Source organism: Pistacia vera, unplaced genomic scaffold, assembly GCF_008641045.1.
Source record: "Pistacia vera cultivar Batoury unplaced genomic scaffold, PisVer_v2 Contig546, whole genome shotgun sequence".
In the NCBI taxonomy this organism is placed as follows: Eukaryota; Viridiplantae; Streptophyta; class Magnoliopsida; order Sapindales; family Anacardiaceae; genus Pistacia; species Pistacia vera.
In genome coordinates, this window is record NW_022196386.1 from 586,532 (window position 1) to 598,885 (window position 12,354).

The following is a 12,354-nucleotide window of genomic DNA, read 5'->3' on the forward strand; positions in this document are numbered from 1 at the left end:
ATATTAATTTTTTTTTTTTTATGATTAAGTGCATTTATGTCAGTTTACACGTATTTCAACTAATCTCCCAAGATCTTGAAACTACCAATCAGATAAGAATCCTAATGATTACTTTTATTAACAATCATAAAAACTCGAACTTAAGAGATTATGTTAAGACTTCCACCTGCTCTTTTAGCATCAAGTGGACTCGAATTATAAATCAACTTTTTATTTTCATTATTTGGAATAAAAAATTATGAGATTTTACTTATTATTCTTACTTAATTGCATTAAACTGGAAACTTTTTTTTCCCTAAATTATCTATGGTTATAAATAATTATACAAAATCTAATATACTTAATGCTACAAAAAGCTAATATCAAATTGAAATGGTAATGACTATGGAACTTGCAAATTTTTATTTTCCTTCAAGATTTTGGACTTACTCATGGCTGAAATTCCAACCCAATTCTACAAAACTAACGGTGATGATTGTGTTGAAGACTGAAATTGCAACATCTTTGGAAGATATCAAGGATGAATATTACTGCTTTCATGTCCAAAGCTGACAGCTGCAGAAACATAGAGTGCAATGCAGAAGAATCCATGAACAAAGCATAATAACCCACCAGTCAACAAAAAATGGCTATGGATTATCCCACATGATCCTTCTGATTTTGAGTTCTCTAACATCCCTATGATCAACATAGGGAATCCGATAGCTACCACAATCCTGAAATATTAAGATAACACATTTCTTAACATGATTTTATTAAATCTGATACTATACATATCAATCCACCAAATTTCCAGAGCTGATAACTTTATTCCATCAATATCATAATTATACAATAATGGTTTATTGTTGATTGCATTAGAAGATGAACTATGGGCTAAACAAATTAACATGTTTCATGTACATTATGGAAATTAGACATATTGGGTCATTTCGGGTCAGTCTTCAGCCCAAATCTATTGGACCTTATTTGACTTTTTCAATTATCCACATCGAAACGATCCATGGACTCAAACCAATTTAACAGGCTCGAAGCCCAGTCCAGTCCAACAAGATTATAATTAAATTAATGGTAGACTTTCATCTCCCAATCTTAAGTACAAGATTTGGTAATGATGAATCCCTTTTCTCAATTTATGCAACATTCAAAAAAGTTGATTGACAAAGCGTCAAGCCCAAGTCTTCTAATTTTGACCTTTTTTTTGTTTGTCAATTTCTTGAAACAAGTCATCACTTAACTAAATGTGTTCAACGCAATTCAATTAATACAAAGTATGTTAAATTAAAGTGAACTTGTATTATTAATTAATAGAGTAAAAGTTTATCTAAATTTGACTATAATGCACAACACACCTACCACGAGAGGATGAGACAAGCGAACCATAACTGCCTGTTGGAAGCCGATCTTTCAAGCTCCTCCGTGCAGCAAATGCACATGCATCCACCCAGCAAATTAGCAGCAATGTGAGAGATAGCTTGCAGCGTTGCCGCAACTAATCCCAGTTTAAACGCTTCATGGCTCCGCTCTTTACACCCATAATTTGAAGAACTCCTCAGCCTCATATGTGTTACCTGTTCATTAAATTAAACCAGAATGGTTAATGAAGAACTTAAAACCGCGTGTGATTATATTAAGTTCATGTTCTCGACATACTAATCATACTTAAAGAATGGGTACCTTTTTTGAATTTATTTCCGCTTTGATCCCAAAAGTACCAGCAACAACATCAACTGCAACTATTATTAGACAAATAAGAGCTCCAGCTCTTCCCATCTCTGCAATTTTTAGAGTAACAAAATGGGAGAAGAAGAAGAAGAAGAAGAAAACACAGATACGAGCTGCTTAATTTAAGAGAAATATTGTTTTTTTCATTTCAGAGTTCAAAGAGCTTAACTGGGTATGCGTGTACTTATTTGACACCAGTAATGGGGAATTTCTTTTTATGTATAAAGCGAATTGATATGTGAAAAAGAACTGTCACCTTATTTTGTCATCACAATCTTCTTAAAGTAAATTTATAACAAGCTCACCGACTATTGTTTTTGTTATTGCATTTGCATTTCAAGTTCTATTGATATTCGGTGTTTGTTTTTGCTTTGATTTGAATGAGATTTCTGTTCAGTAAATAGATTCTTCTTACGTTGGATACACATGGAGATAGATAATATTGTAAATTTATGCAAGTCATGTGATTTTATTCACAGCTTCTGCAATAAGAAAAATATTAGGGTTACAATTCAATCTTACAACATTCTCTCACAACTCCCACGTAACGGCTCATAATTGATCAGTTCACAAATAGATCACGTCTACTTGTTATGGGTCTGTCTATCTGACCAATTACGAATTACCACATTGAGGGTTGTGAGAGAAGGTTATAAGATTGGATTGTGGACTTAGCATTATTATTGCAACAAGATATTTTGCAGCATCCATGATTTTATGTTTCATCATCCAACCCCTTATATTAAGTCCAAAATCAATATATATTTTTTGTCCATTGGTGAAAATTTGTCTTCTCCTTGGGAATTCGTTTGGTATCATTTTCATATTACATTTTGAGAAATAAGTTTTGAAGAGAAAAAATAGTTTGTTCTATAAAATTAATATAAAGTTATAAGTGAATAACTCAACTAATATTATGTGGTTTTTAAAACCAAAGAAAAGTGTAACAAAAAGTTTACTATTGTGTTGCAGTAGAAAAAAGGTCAAAACAATTATTTTACTAAAATCAGGTAAAGGATGACAAGTAAACAGCCACCACAAAAATTCCAGAAAAGACAAAAAGAAATTTAATTAAAAAAAATTAAACCTTACTTTTAAAACAGAAAAAAGAAAGAGAAATGATACCCTTCCTCTTACGGCTCAGGCAAGGCACTAAAGCTAAAATCAGTATTCTTTTGAAACTTGCCTCGAGCAATGGGGCATAGGGCCTAGAAATGAAATGATGCCCTTCCTCTTACAGCTCAGGCAAGGTAACTTCGGAAATTTGTGTTATAGTTAGGGATGAGCGGTTCTCTATACCTTACACTTTTCAGAAGAATCGGAATCAGAACCGCATAGTGCAAGTTCCTAAAAAAAGAAATCAGAACCGGAACCTTACAGTGCAAGTTCTTCAATTCAAGGAACCAAAACCTAAAATACAGGTTCCGGTTCCTTTCCTGGGTATCCTATAAAAAATCAATTACCCCCTATTAGTTTAAAAAATGATAAAAATACTTTAAAAGTTTACAAATACACCCCTGATTATTCATTCATTTGTGTCCAATGTAACTCATAACCTGTAATTTCTAGGAAACACTTGAATTCAATCAATTCATCACAAAGAAGTTGAATTTGAATCCAGCATTCATATAACCAAAATTAAACACCGAGAAACAAAATAAGATTTGAGAACTCAATTTTCTATTGAGCAACTAGCAGAAGATGATCATATACACAAATACTATTGACAACTCTAACCACTACAAGGGCTACTACAAACACAGATGGCTCAGAACCCTAATTTGAAACTCAAAAAAACAATGAACTACACTAATTGAAGACACTAAATTGCATTAGAAGAAACATTAACATAAAGGGTTCATCTCATTTTCAATTTCATTTATTCACTCAATAAATGAATAACTGTCGTCATCAGCACCAGCCTTAGAGCCTGAAGTTCCAGCTTCTGGGGAGGAGGAGATTGTGGATGTTAGGCATGACACCACCGTTGGCAATTGTGACATCTCCGAGAAGCTTGCTGAGCTCCTCATCATTTCTGACGCCAATTGAATGTGTCGTGGGACAATGCGAGTTTCTGTTTTCTTGTGTCTCTGCAGCATTTCCAGCTAATCAAGAACTGAGTGAGAACACACAATCACATAGCCTCAGTCAAATGCAATTTCCACTAAGAAACGTTAAAAGCCCCAATTTTTCTTCTCTACTTGAGATAAATAAAGCACACAGATCCATAATATCCCTAATTCGGCATCATACACGCAAACCACCCCAAAAAAAAAAAAAAAAGCAATAAAAAAATCATACCCAGATCCATAAAATCACAAAATTTCAAATAAGATAAAAAACCAGATCCAAAAAAACTAGGTTTTCATTAGTTTCAGCTTTCAAATATTAAATTATTAGACTATAGCGTAACAGGATCGTACCCTAGATCCAGAAATAGCAAGTTCTCAACTCGATACATCATTATTCTCATAGAACAGATTAAATTGAAATTGAAATTAAAAAAGATAAAGAAGACCGGAAAGAAAAATTCCTCAGCAGCGAGGTATTCAAGGACGGCGGCGAGGTAAACAGGGCACCGGCGCCGACACGTGGCGTACTTGCAGCCTTGAGGAACCGAGCAATACGACCGACGGGAAACTGGAGACCGGCCTTGTATCCTGACGTGGCCTTCTTGCGCCCCGGATCCGGAGTTTTGCCCCGACCCGCCATCTCAACAGAAGAAACTCTTTTAACGAACGAAAAGAATTTTCAAATAGAAAGAGAGAGGGTATGAAGTCTTAACGTGTGTTTTAATGTGCACGAATTGGGGCTAAGGGTATATATAGAGAGGTGGAGAGGTTGAGAGCTGACAAATGAGAGAGAAGTACGCGGATCGAGATGGTGAACGTTAGTTGGGAATGAAGAGGGTCAGGATTTGTTTTTATTTTCGCTTACCGCTTTTGAGTTTAGCGCTTAGTTGACGGCTTGACGCTAGTGTTTGGGTTCAAATTGGATTGTGGTACGTGACGATCGATGAAATTTAACGATTTTACAAAATTGCCTCATATTCGATTTTTTTTTTTTTGGTAATTACGACGAGTGTGGAATAATATTCGAAATTTTTGTAAGAGCTTCTGATTAATTGTTGTGATTGAATTTGTTGTTAGTTTCACCATACAAAAGTAAATTATTTTTTTTTAACATGAATTTTTGTTTCATTTTCTATAATTACACAAATAATGTAATTAAACAAATGTTTAACATTCGAGTAAAAATATATATTTTTATGTAATGTTGATATATTAATTTTTTTTTTTTATGATTAAGTGCATTTATGTCAGTTTACACGTATTTCAACTAATCTCCAAGATCTTGAAACTACCAATCAGATAAGAATCTAATGATTACTTTTATTACAATCATAAAACTCGAACTTAAGAGATTATGTTAAGACTTCCACCGCTCTTTTAGCATCAAGTGGACTCGAATTATAAATCAATTTTATTTTCATTATTTGGAATAAAAAATTATGAGATTTTACTTATTATTCTTACTTAATGCATTAAACTGGAAACTTTTTTTCCCAAATATCTATGGTTGTAAAAATTATACAAAATCTAATATACTTAATGTTACAAAAAGCAATATCAAATTAAATGGTAATGACTATGGACTTGCAAATTTTTATTTTCCTTCAAGATTTTGGACTTACTCATGGCTGAAATTCCAACCCAATTCTACAAAACTAACGGGGATGATTGTGTTGAAGACTGAAATTGCAACATCTTTGGAAGATATCAAGGATGAATATTACTGCTTTCATGTCCAAAGCTGAGCTGCAGAACATAGAGTGCAATGCAGAAGAATCATGACAAAGCATATAAAACCCACCAATCAACAAAAAATGGCTATGGATTATCCCACATGCCCTTCTGATTTTGAGTTCTCTAACATCCCTATGCTAACATAGGGAATCCGATAGCTAACACAATCCTGAAATATTAAGATAACACATTTCTTAACATGATTTATTAAATCTGTACTTATATCAATCCACAAATTTCCAGAGGTGATAACTTTATTCCATCAATATCATAATTAACAATAAGATTGGCCATTAGTTCGCAAGGTTTGTTGCAAAACAAGTCAGGTTTGTTCCTTAACTCAACTAAGTCACGCTGCATTTCTTTAGAACCTTTGGAAACGAAGGGATGGGGTTGGGGAGAGAAGCTGGTGAGGATTCTCTTTCTTCTCCGGTAGACATTGTTTGACAAAATTTGATTTGTGGATGAGGGTGTGTGTGATTTCTTGGAGAGAAAAAAGAAGAAGGGAAACTCGGTTTTTGTTGGTTGAGATGGTGGCTTTGAACTTGCAATGTGATTTTTTATAAGGCAGAAACACTTTTAGCTATCAATAGCCAATCAAATATAAGGTGGGCAACCAAGTCATGCATAATTAGATTATGCAATGTTTTAAAACTCAGCTCGACCAAACTGGTTGAATCAGTTCAATCGAGACTCGAGGCCTTCACTGGGTTGGGTTACCAATTTTCCTATTTACCAAAAACTCTAGAAATTGGGATGATTATCTGCAAAAAATTGAAGGTCAAGATGTTGAGGGTTTTGAATAGAAAGGGTTGGTGAGTACAATGGTAGCGACATAGGTGATTTCCGGTGAGTGAATCAACTGGAAATCGAAAATAACCAGCAACAGCAACAGCTGACGATTGGCGAGGCGAACAGGGGTGGGGTGGGATAGGTTTTGGTCAAGAGGCTAAGGGGAGTATTTACGTGGTGATAGGGAGGGTTGTCAACACCGACGGTGGTGAGATCTGGCCAAAATAGAATTGATTTTGGCCGGATCTTAGGTAGATTTTATGGGAAATAGCTCAAAGGATAATTGAAATTGCATTTGGTGTGTCACCATTGTCAACCAGTCGACCGCCGATTTGTATTTGAGTGTGTTTACTAAATTTCAAACTGTAGGAACGTAACTATAATTTTTAGAAGTATATTTGCTAAATTTTAAACTTTTGGACACCCGATTTGACCCTAGGTTGCTTATTAAAACATTGGAATTAAGTCTAAACCATGATTTTTTACTTCATGATTATTCTATAAATTTGTGTAATTTAGAATTATTATTTTTTTAATTTTCTAAATTGTATTACTAACAACTAATATAACATTAAGTCAATGATTTCCCATATTATTTGTCATATCAGTTTATTATTATCGTGATAATTTAAAATTTATATTATAGCATTATAATCAAGTGTTAATTATTGGTTTTAATAGATTGTAGAGTTTTTAGCACGGAGAAGAATCTCAAAAAAAGAAGTGAGGCATAGTCTTTCTTGTCTGTTTAACGAATTTATCTCTTGATAATAGAACGGTGGCACGGATGGCCATTTTAGTATTTGACCCATTGTTTCTTAGTTGGTAAGTTGGCATATAAAAAGATTAGTTAATGTAGTGTGCAAGTATCATTGATTCATACATTGATGTTAAAAAAATTGCAACTGTTTTAGGACGTATAAATACATCAACAGTGTTAGTCTTATAAAAAAACCTAAATATACAAAACAATCTCCACCTTTCATCTTCGTCATTTCTCTCTCTCTTTCTCTGCTGCCCTTCTTTATAAAAATAGACTTATTCATAAATGCACACACTATCCCATCCTGACTTCCCAATTAGTAAAACTGCACTTGGTTAGAAACAGTCACAATAATCCATCTATCCAGTAAATTTTGGAATCAGGATAGCCCAAATATTTAATAACAGATCTGCAAACAATGAGTTGGGCGCCTCAGATACGCATTTAATAGTAAAAAGGGAAGAACCAAAAAAAAAAAAAAAAAATTGAATTTGAATCGCATTCATATAACCAAAATTAACACCGAGAAACAAAATAAGATTGAGAACTCAATTCTTCTATTGAGCAACTAGCAGAAGATGATCATATACACAAATACTATTTTGACAACCTAACCACTACAAAGGGCTACTACAACACAGAGTGGCTCAGAACCCTAATTTTGAAACTCAAAAAAACAATGAACTACACTAATTGAAGACAATTGCATTAGAAGATAACATTAACATAAAGGGTTCATCTCATTTAAATTTCATTTATCTCTACTCAATAAATGAATCAACTGTCGTCATCAGCACCACCTTAGAGCCTGAAGTTCCACCCTTCTTGGGAGGAGGAGATTGTGGATGTTAGGCATGACACCACCGTTGGCAATTGTGACATCTCCGAGAAGTCTGCGAGCTCCTCATCATTTCTGACGGCCAATTGAATGTGTCGTGGGACAATGCAGTTTTCTTGTTGTCTCGTGCGCATTTCCTAATTCAAGAACCTGAGTGAGAACACACAATCACATACCCTCAGTCAAATGCAATTTCCACTAAGAAACGTTAAAAGCCCCTTTTTCTTCTCTACTTGAGATAAATAAAGCACACAGATCCATAATATCCCTAATTCGCATCAATACACCACACACCACAAAAAAAAAAAAAAAGCAATAAAAAAATCATACCCAGACCATAAAATCAAAATTTCAAATAAAATAAAAAACCAGATCCAAAAAAACTAGGTTTTCATTAGTTTCACTTTCAAAATATAAAATTAGACATAGCGTAACAGGACGTAACCCTAGATCCAGAAATAGCAATTTTCTCAACTCGATCCATCATATCTCATCAAACAGATTAAATTGTAATTGAAATTAAAAGATAAAGAAGACCGGAAGAAAAAATTACCTCAGCAGCGAGGTTTCAGGACGCGCGAGGTAAACAGGGGCACCGCGCCGACACGCTCGGCGTACTTGCCAGCCTTGAGGAACCGACAATACGACCGAGGGAAACTGGAGACCGCCTTGCTACTCCTTGACGTGGCCTTCTTGGACGCCCCGGATCCGAGAGTTTTGCCCCGACCCGCCATCTCAACAGAAGAAACTCTTTTAACGAACGAAAAGAATTTTTCAAATAGAAAGAGAGAGAGGTAGAAGTCTTAACGTGTGTTTTAATGTGCAAACGAATTGGGGCTAAGGGTATATATAGAGAGGTGGGAGGTTGAGAGCTGACAATGAGAGAGATACGCGGATCGAGAGTGTGACCGTTAGATTGGGAATTGAAGAAGGGTCAGGATTTGTTTTTATTTTCGCTAACCGCTTTTGAGTTTGCGCTTAGTTGACGGCTTGACGCTAGTGTTTGTTCAAATTGTTGTGTGTACGTGACGATCGATGCAATTTTAACGATTTTACAAATTGCCCTCATATTCGATTTTTTTTTTTTTGGTAATTACGACGAGTGTGGAATATATTCGAATTTTGTAAGAGCTTCTGATTAATTGTTGTGATTGAATTTGCTTGTTAGTTTCACCATACAAAAGTAAATTATTTTTTTTAACATGAATTTGTTTTCATTTTCTATAATTACACAAAATATGTAATTATAACAAATGTTTAACATTCGAGTAAATATATATTTTTATGTAATGTTGATATATTAATTTTTTTTTTTTTATGATTAAGTCATTTATGTCAGTTTACACGTATTTCAACTAATCTCCCAAGATCTTGAAACTACCAATCAGATAAGAATCCTTGATTACTTTTATTAACAATCATAAAACTCGAACTTAAGAGATTATGTTAGACTTCCACCTGCTCTTTTAGCATCAAGTGACTCGAATTATAAATCAACTTTTTATTTTCATTATTTGGAATAAAAAATTATGAGATTTTACTTATTATTCTTACTTAATTGCATTAAACTGGAAACTTTTTTTTCCCAAATTATCTATGGTTGTAAATAATTATACAAAATCTAATATACTTAATGTTACAAAAAGCTAATATCAAATTAAATGGTAATGACATGGAACTTGCAATTTTATTTTCCTCACAGATTTTGGACTTACTCAGGCTGAAATTCCAACCCAATTCTACAAAACTAACGGGGATGATTGTGTTGAAGACTGAAATTGCAACATCTTTGAAGTATCAAGGATGATATACTGCTTTCATGTCCAAGCTGCAGCTGCAGAAACATAGAGTGCAATGCAGAAGAATCCATGAACAAAGCATAAAAACCCACCAATCACACAAAAATGGCTATGGATTATCCCACATGGCCCTTCTGATTTTGAGTTCTCTAACATCCCTATGATCAACAGAGGAATCCGTAAGCTACCACAATCCTGAAATATTAAGATAACACATTTCTTAACATGATTTTATTAATCTGATACTATACATATCAATCCACCAAATTTCCAGAGCTGATAACTTATCCATCAATATCATAATTATACAATAATGATTGCATTAGAAGTGAACTATGGCTAAACAAATTACATGTTTCGACATTATGGAAATTAGACATATTGGGTCATTCGGGTCAGTCTTCAGCCAAATCTATTGGACCTTATTTGACTTTTCAATTATCCACATCGAAACGATCCATGGACTCAAACCAATTTAACAGGCTCGACCCCCATCCAGACCAACAAGATATAATTAAATTAATGGTAGACTTCCATCTCGCAATCTTAAGTACAAGATTGGTAATGTGAATCCTTTTTCTCAATTTATGCAACATCAAAAAAGTTGATTGACAAAGCGTCAAGCCCAAGTCTTCTAATTTTGACCTTTTTTTTTGTTGTCAATTCTTGAAACAAGTCATCACTTAACTAAATGTTCAAGCCAATTCATTAATACAAAGTATGTTAAATTAAAGTAACTTGTATTATTATTAATAGAGTAAAAGTTTATCTAAATTTGACTATATGCACAACACACCTACCACGAGAGATGAGACAAGCGAACCATAACTGCCTGTTGGAAGCCGATCTTTCAACCTCCTCCGTGCACAATGCACATGCATCCCCCCAGCAAATTACAGCAATGTGAGAGATAGCTTGCAGCGTTGCCGCAACAATCCCAGTTTAAACGCTTCATGGCTCCGCTCTTTACACCCATAATTAGAAGAACTCCTCAGCCTCATATGTGTTACCTGTTCATTAAATTAAACCAGAATGGTTAATGAAGAACTTAACCCGCGTTTGATTATATTAAGTTCATGTTCTCGACATACTAATCATACTTAAAGAATGTGTACCGTGTTTGAATTTATTTCCGCTTTGATCCCAAAGTACCAGCAACAACATCAACTGCAACTATTATTAGACAAATAAGAGCTCCAGCCTACCCATCTCTGCAATTTTTAGAGTAACAAATGGAGAAGAAGAGAAGAAAGAAACACAGATACGAGCTGCTTAATTTAAGAGAAATATTGTTTTTTCATTTCAGAGTTCAAAAGCTTAACTGGGTATGCGTGTATTATTGACACCAGTAATGGGGAATTTCTTTTTATGTATAAAGCAATTGATATGTGAAAAAGAACTGTCACCCTTATTTTGTCATCACATCTTCTTAAAGTAAATTTATAACAAGCTCACCGACTATTGTTTTGTTATTGCTTTGCATTTCAAGTTCTATGATATCGTTGTTTGTTTTTGCTTTTGTTGAATGAGATTCTGTTCAGTAAATAGATTCTTCTTACTTTGGTACACATGGAGATAGATAATATTGTAAATTTATGCAAGTCATGTGATTTATTCACACTTCTGCAATAAGAAAAATATTAGGTTACATTCAATCTACAACATTCTCTCACAACTCCCACGTAACGGCTCATAATTGATCAGTTCACAATAGATCACGTCTACTTGTTGGGTCTGTCTATCTGACCAATTACAATTACCACTTGAGTTTTGTGAGAGAGGGTTATAAGATTGGATTGTGGACTTAGCATTTTATTGCAACAAGATATTTTGCAGCATCCATGATTTTTATGTTTCATCATCCAACCCCTTATATTAAGTCCAAAATCAATATTTTTTTTGTCTGGTGAAAATTTGTCTTCTCCTTGGGAATTCGTTTGGTATCATTTCATATTACATTTTGAGAAATAAGTTTTGAAGAGAAAAATAGTTTGTTCTATAAAATTAATATAAAGTTATAAGTGATAACTCACTAATATTTGTGTGTTTTAAAACCAAAGAAAGTGTAACAAAAAGTTTACTATTGTGTTGCAGTAGAAAAGGTCAAAACAATTATTTCTAAAATCAGGTAAGGATGACAAGTAAACAGCCACCACAAAAATTCCAGAAAAGACAAAAAGAAATTTAATTAAAAATTAAACCTTACTTTAAAACAGAAAAAGAAAGAGAAATGATACCCTTCCTCTTACGGCTCAGGCAGCACTAAAGCTAAATCAGTATTCTTTTGAAACTTGCCTCGACGCATGGGGCATAGGGCCTAGAAATGATATGCCCTTCCTCTTACAGCCACCAAGTAACTTCGGAAATGTGTTGTTATGTTGGGATGAGCTTCTCTATACCTTACACTTTTCAGAAGAATCGAATCAGAACCGCATAGTGCAAGTTCTAAAAAAGAAATCAGAACCGGAACCTTACATGCAAGTTCTTCATTCAAGGAACCAAAACCTAAAATACAGGTTCCGGTTCCTTTCCTGGTATCCTATAAAATCAATTACCCCTATTAGTTTAAAAAATATAAAAATACTTTAAAAGTTTACATAACACCCCTGATATTCATTCATTTGTGTCCAA

General features: G+C 34.0%; 1 protein-coding gene and 2 pseudogenes across 1 annotated transcript; all 3 read right to left on the reverse strand.

Moving 5' to 3' along the window:
- Window positions 1-514: 514 nt before the first annotated feature.
- On the reverse strand, window positions 515-1,773 carry LOC116107709. The gene is made up of 3 exons (XM_031393998.1): window positions 1,678-1,773; window positions 1,357-1,571; window positions 515-716 (listed from the first exon to the last, which is right to left on the reverse strand). Exons 1-3 carry the CDS (start codon window positions 1,771-1,773, stop codon window positions 515-517), a joined length of 513 nt encoding a protein of 170 aa, XP_031249858.1.
- A 1,557-nt stretch (window positions 1,774-3,330) lies between these two features.
- Window positions 3,331-4,452, reverse strand: LOC116107729 (annotated as a pseudogene).
- Window positions 4,453-7,604: 3,152 nt separating this feature from the next.
- LOC116107728 lies at window positions 7,605-8,729 on the reverse strand (annotated as a pseudogene).
- Window positions 8,730-12,354: the final 3,625 nt, after the last annotated feature.

What these genes read in the sequence shown, in the direction of transcription:
- LOC116107709 (XM_031393998.1), bottom strand. Translation starts at nt 1,773, where the DNA reads ATGGGAAGAGCTGGAGCTCTTATTTGTCTAATAATAGTTGCAGTTGAT. An exon ending in CGGAAATAAATTCAAAAAAG is followed by an intron (nt 1,572 to 1,677) that starts GTACCCATTCTT and finishes TTTAATGAACAG; the next exon opens with GTAACACATATGAGGCTGAG. An exon ending in GCTTGTCTCATCCTCTCGTG is followed by an intron (nt 717 to 1,356) that starts GTAGGTGTGTTG and finishes TTAATATTTCAG; the next exon opens with GATTGTGGTAGCTATCGGAT.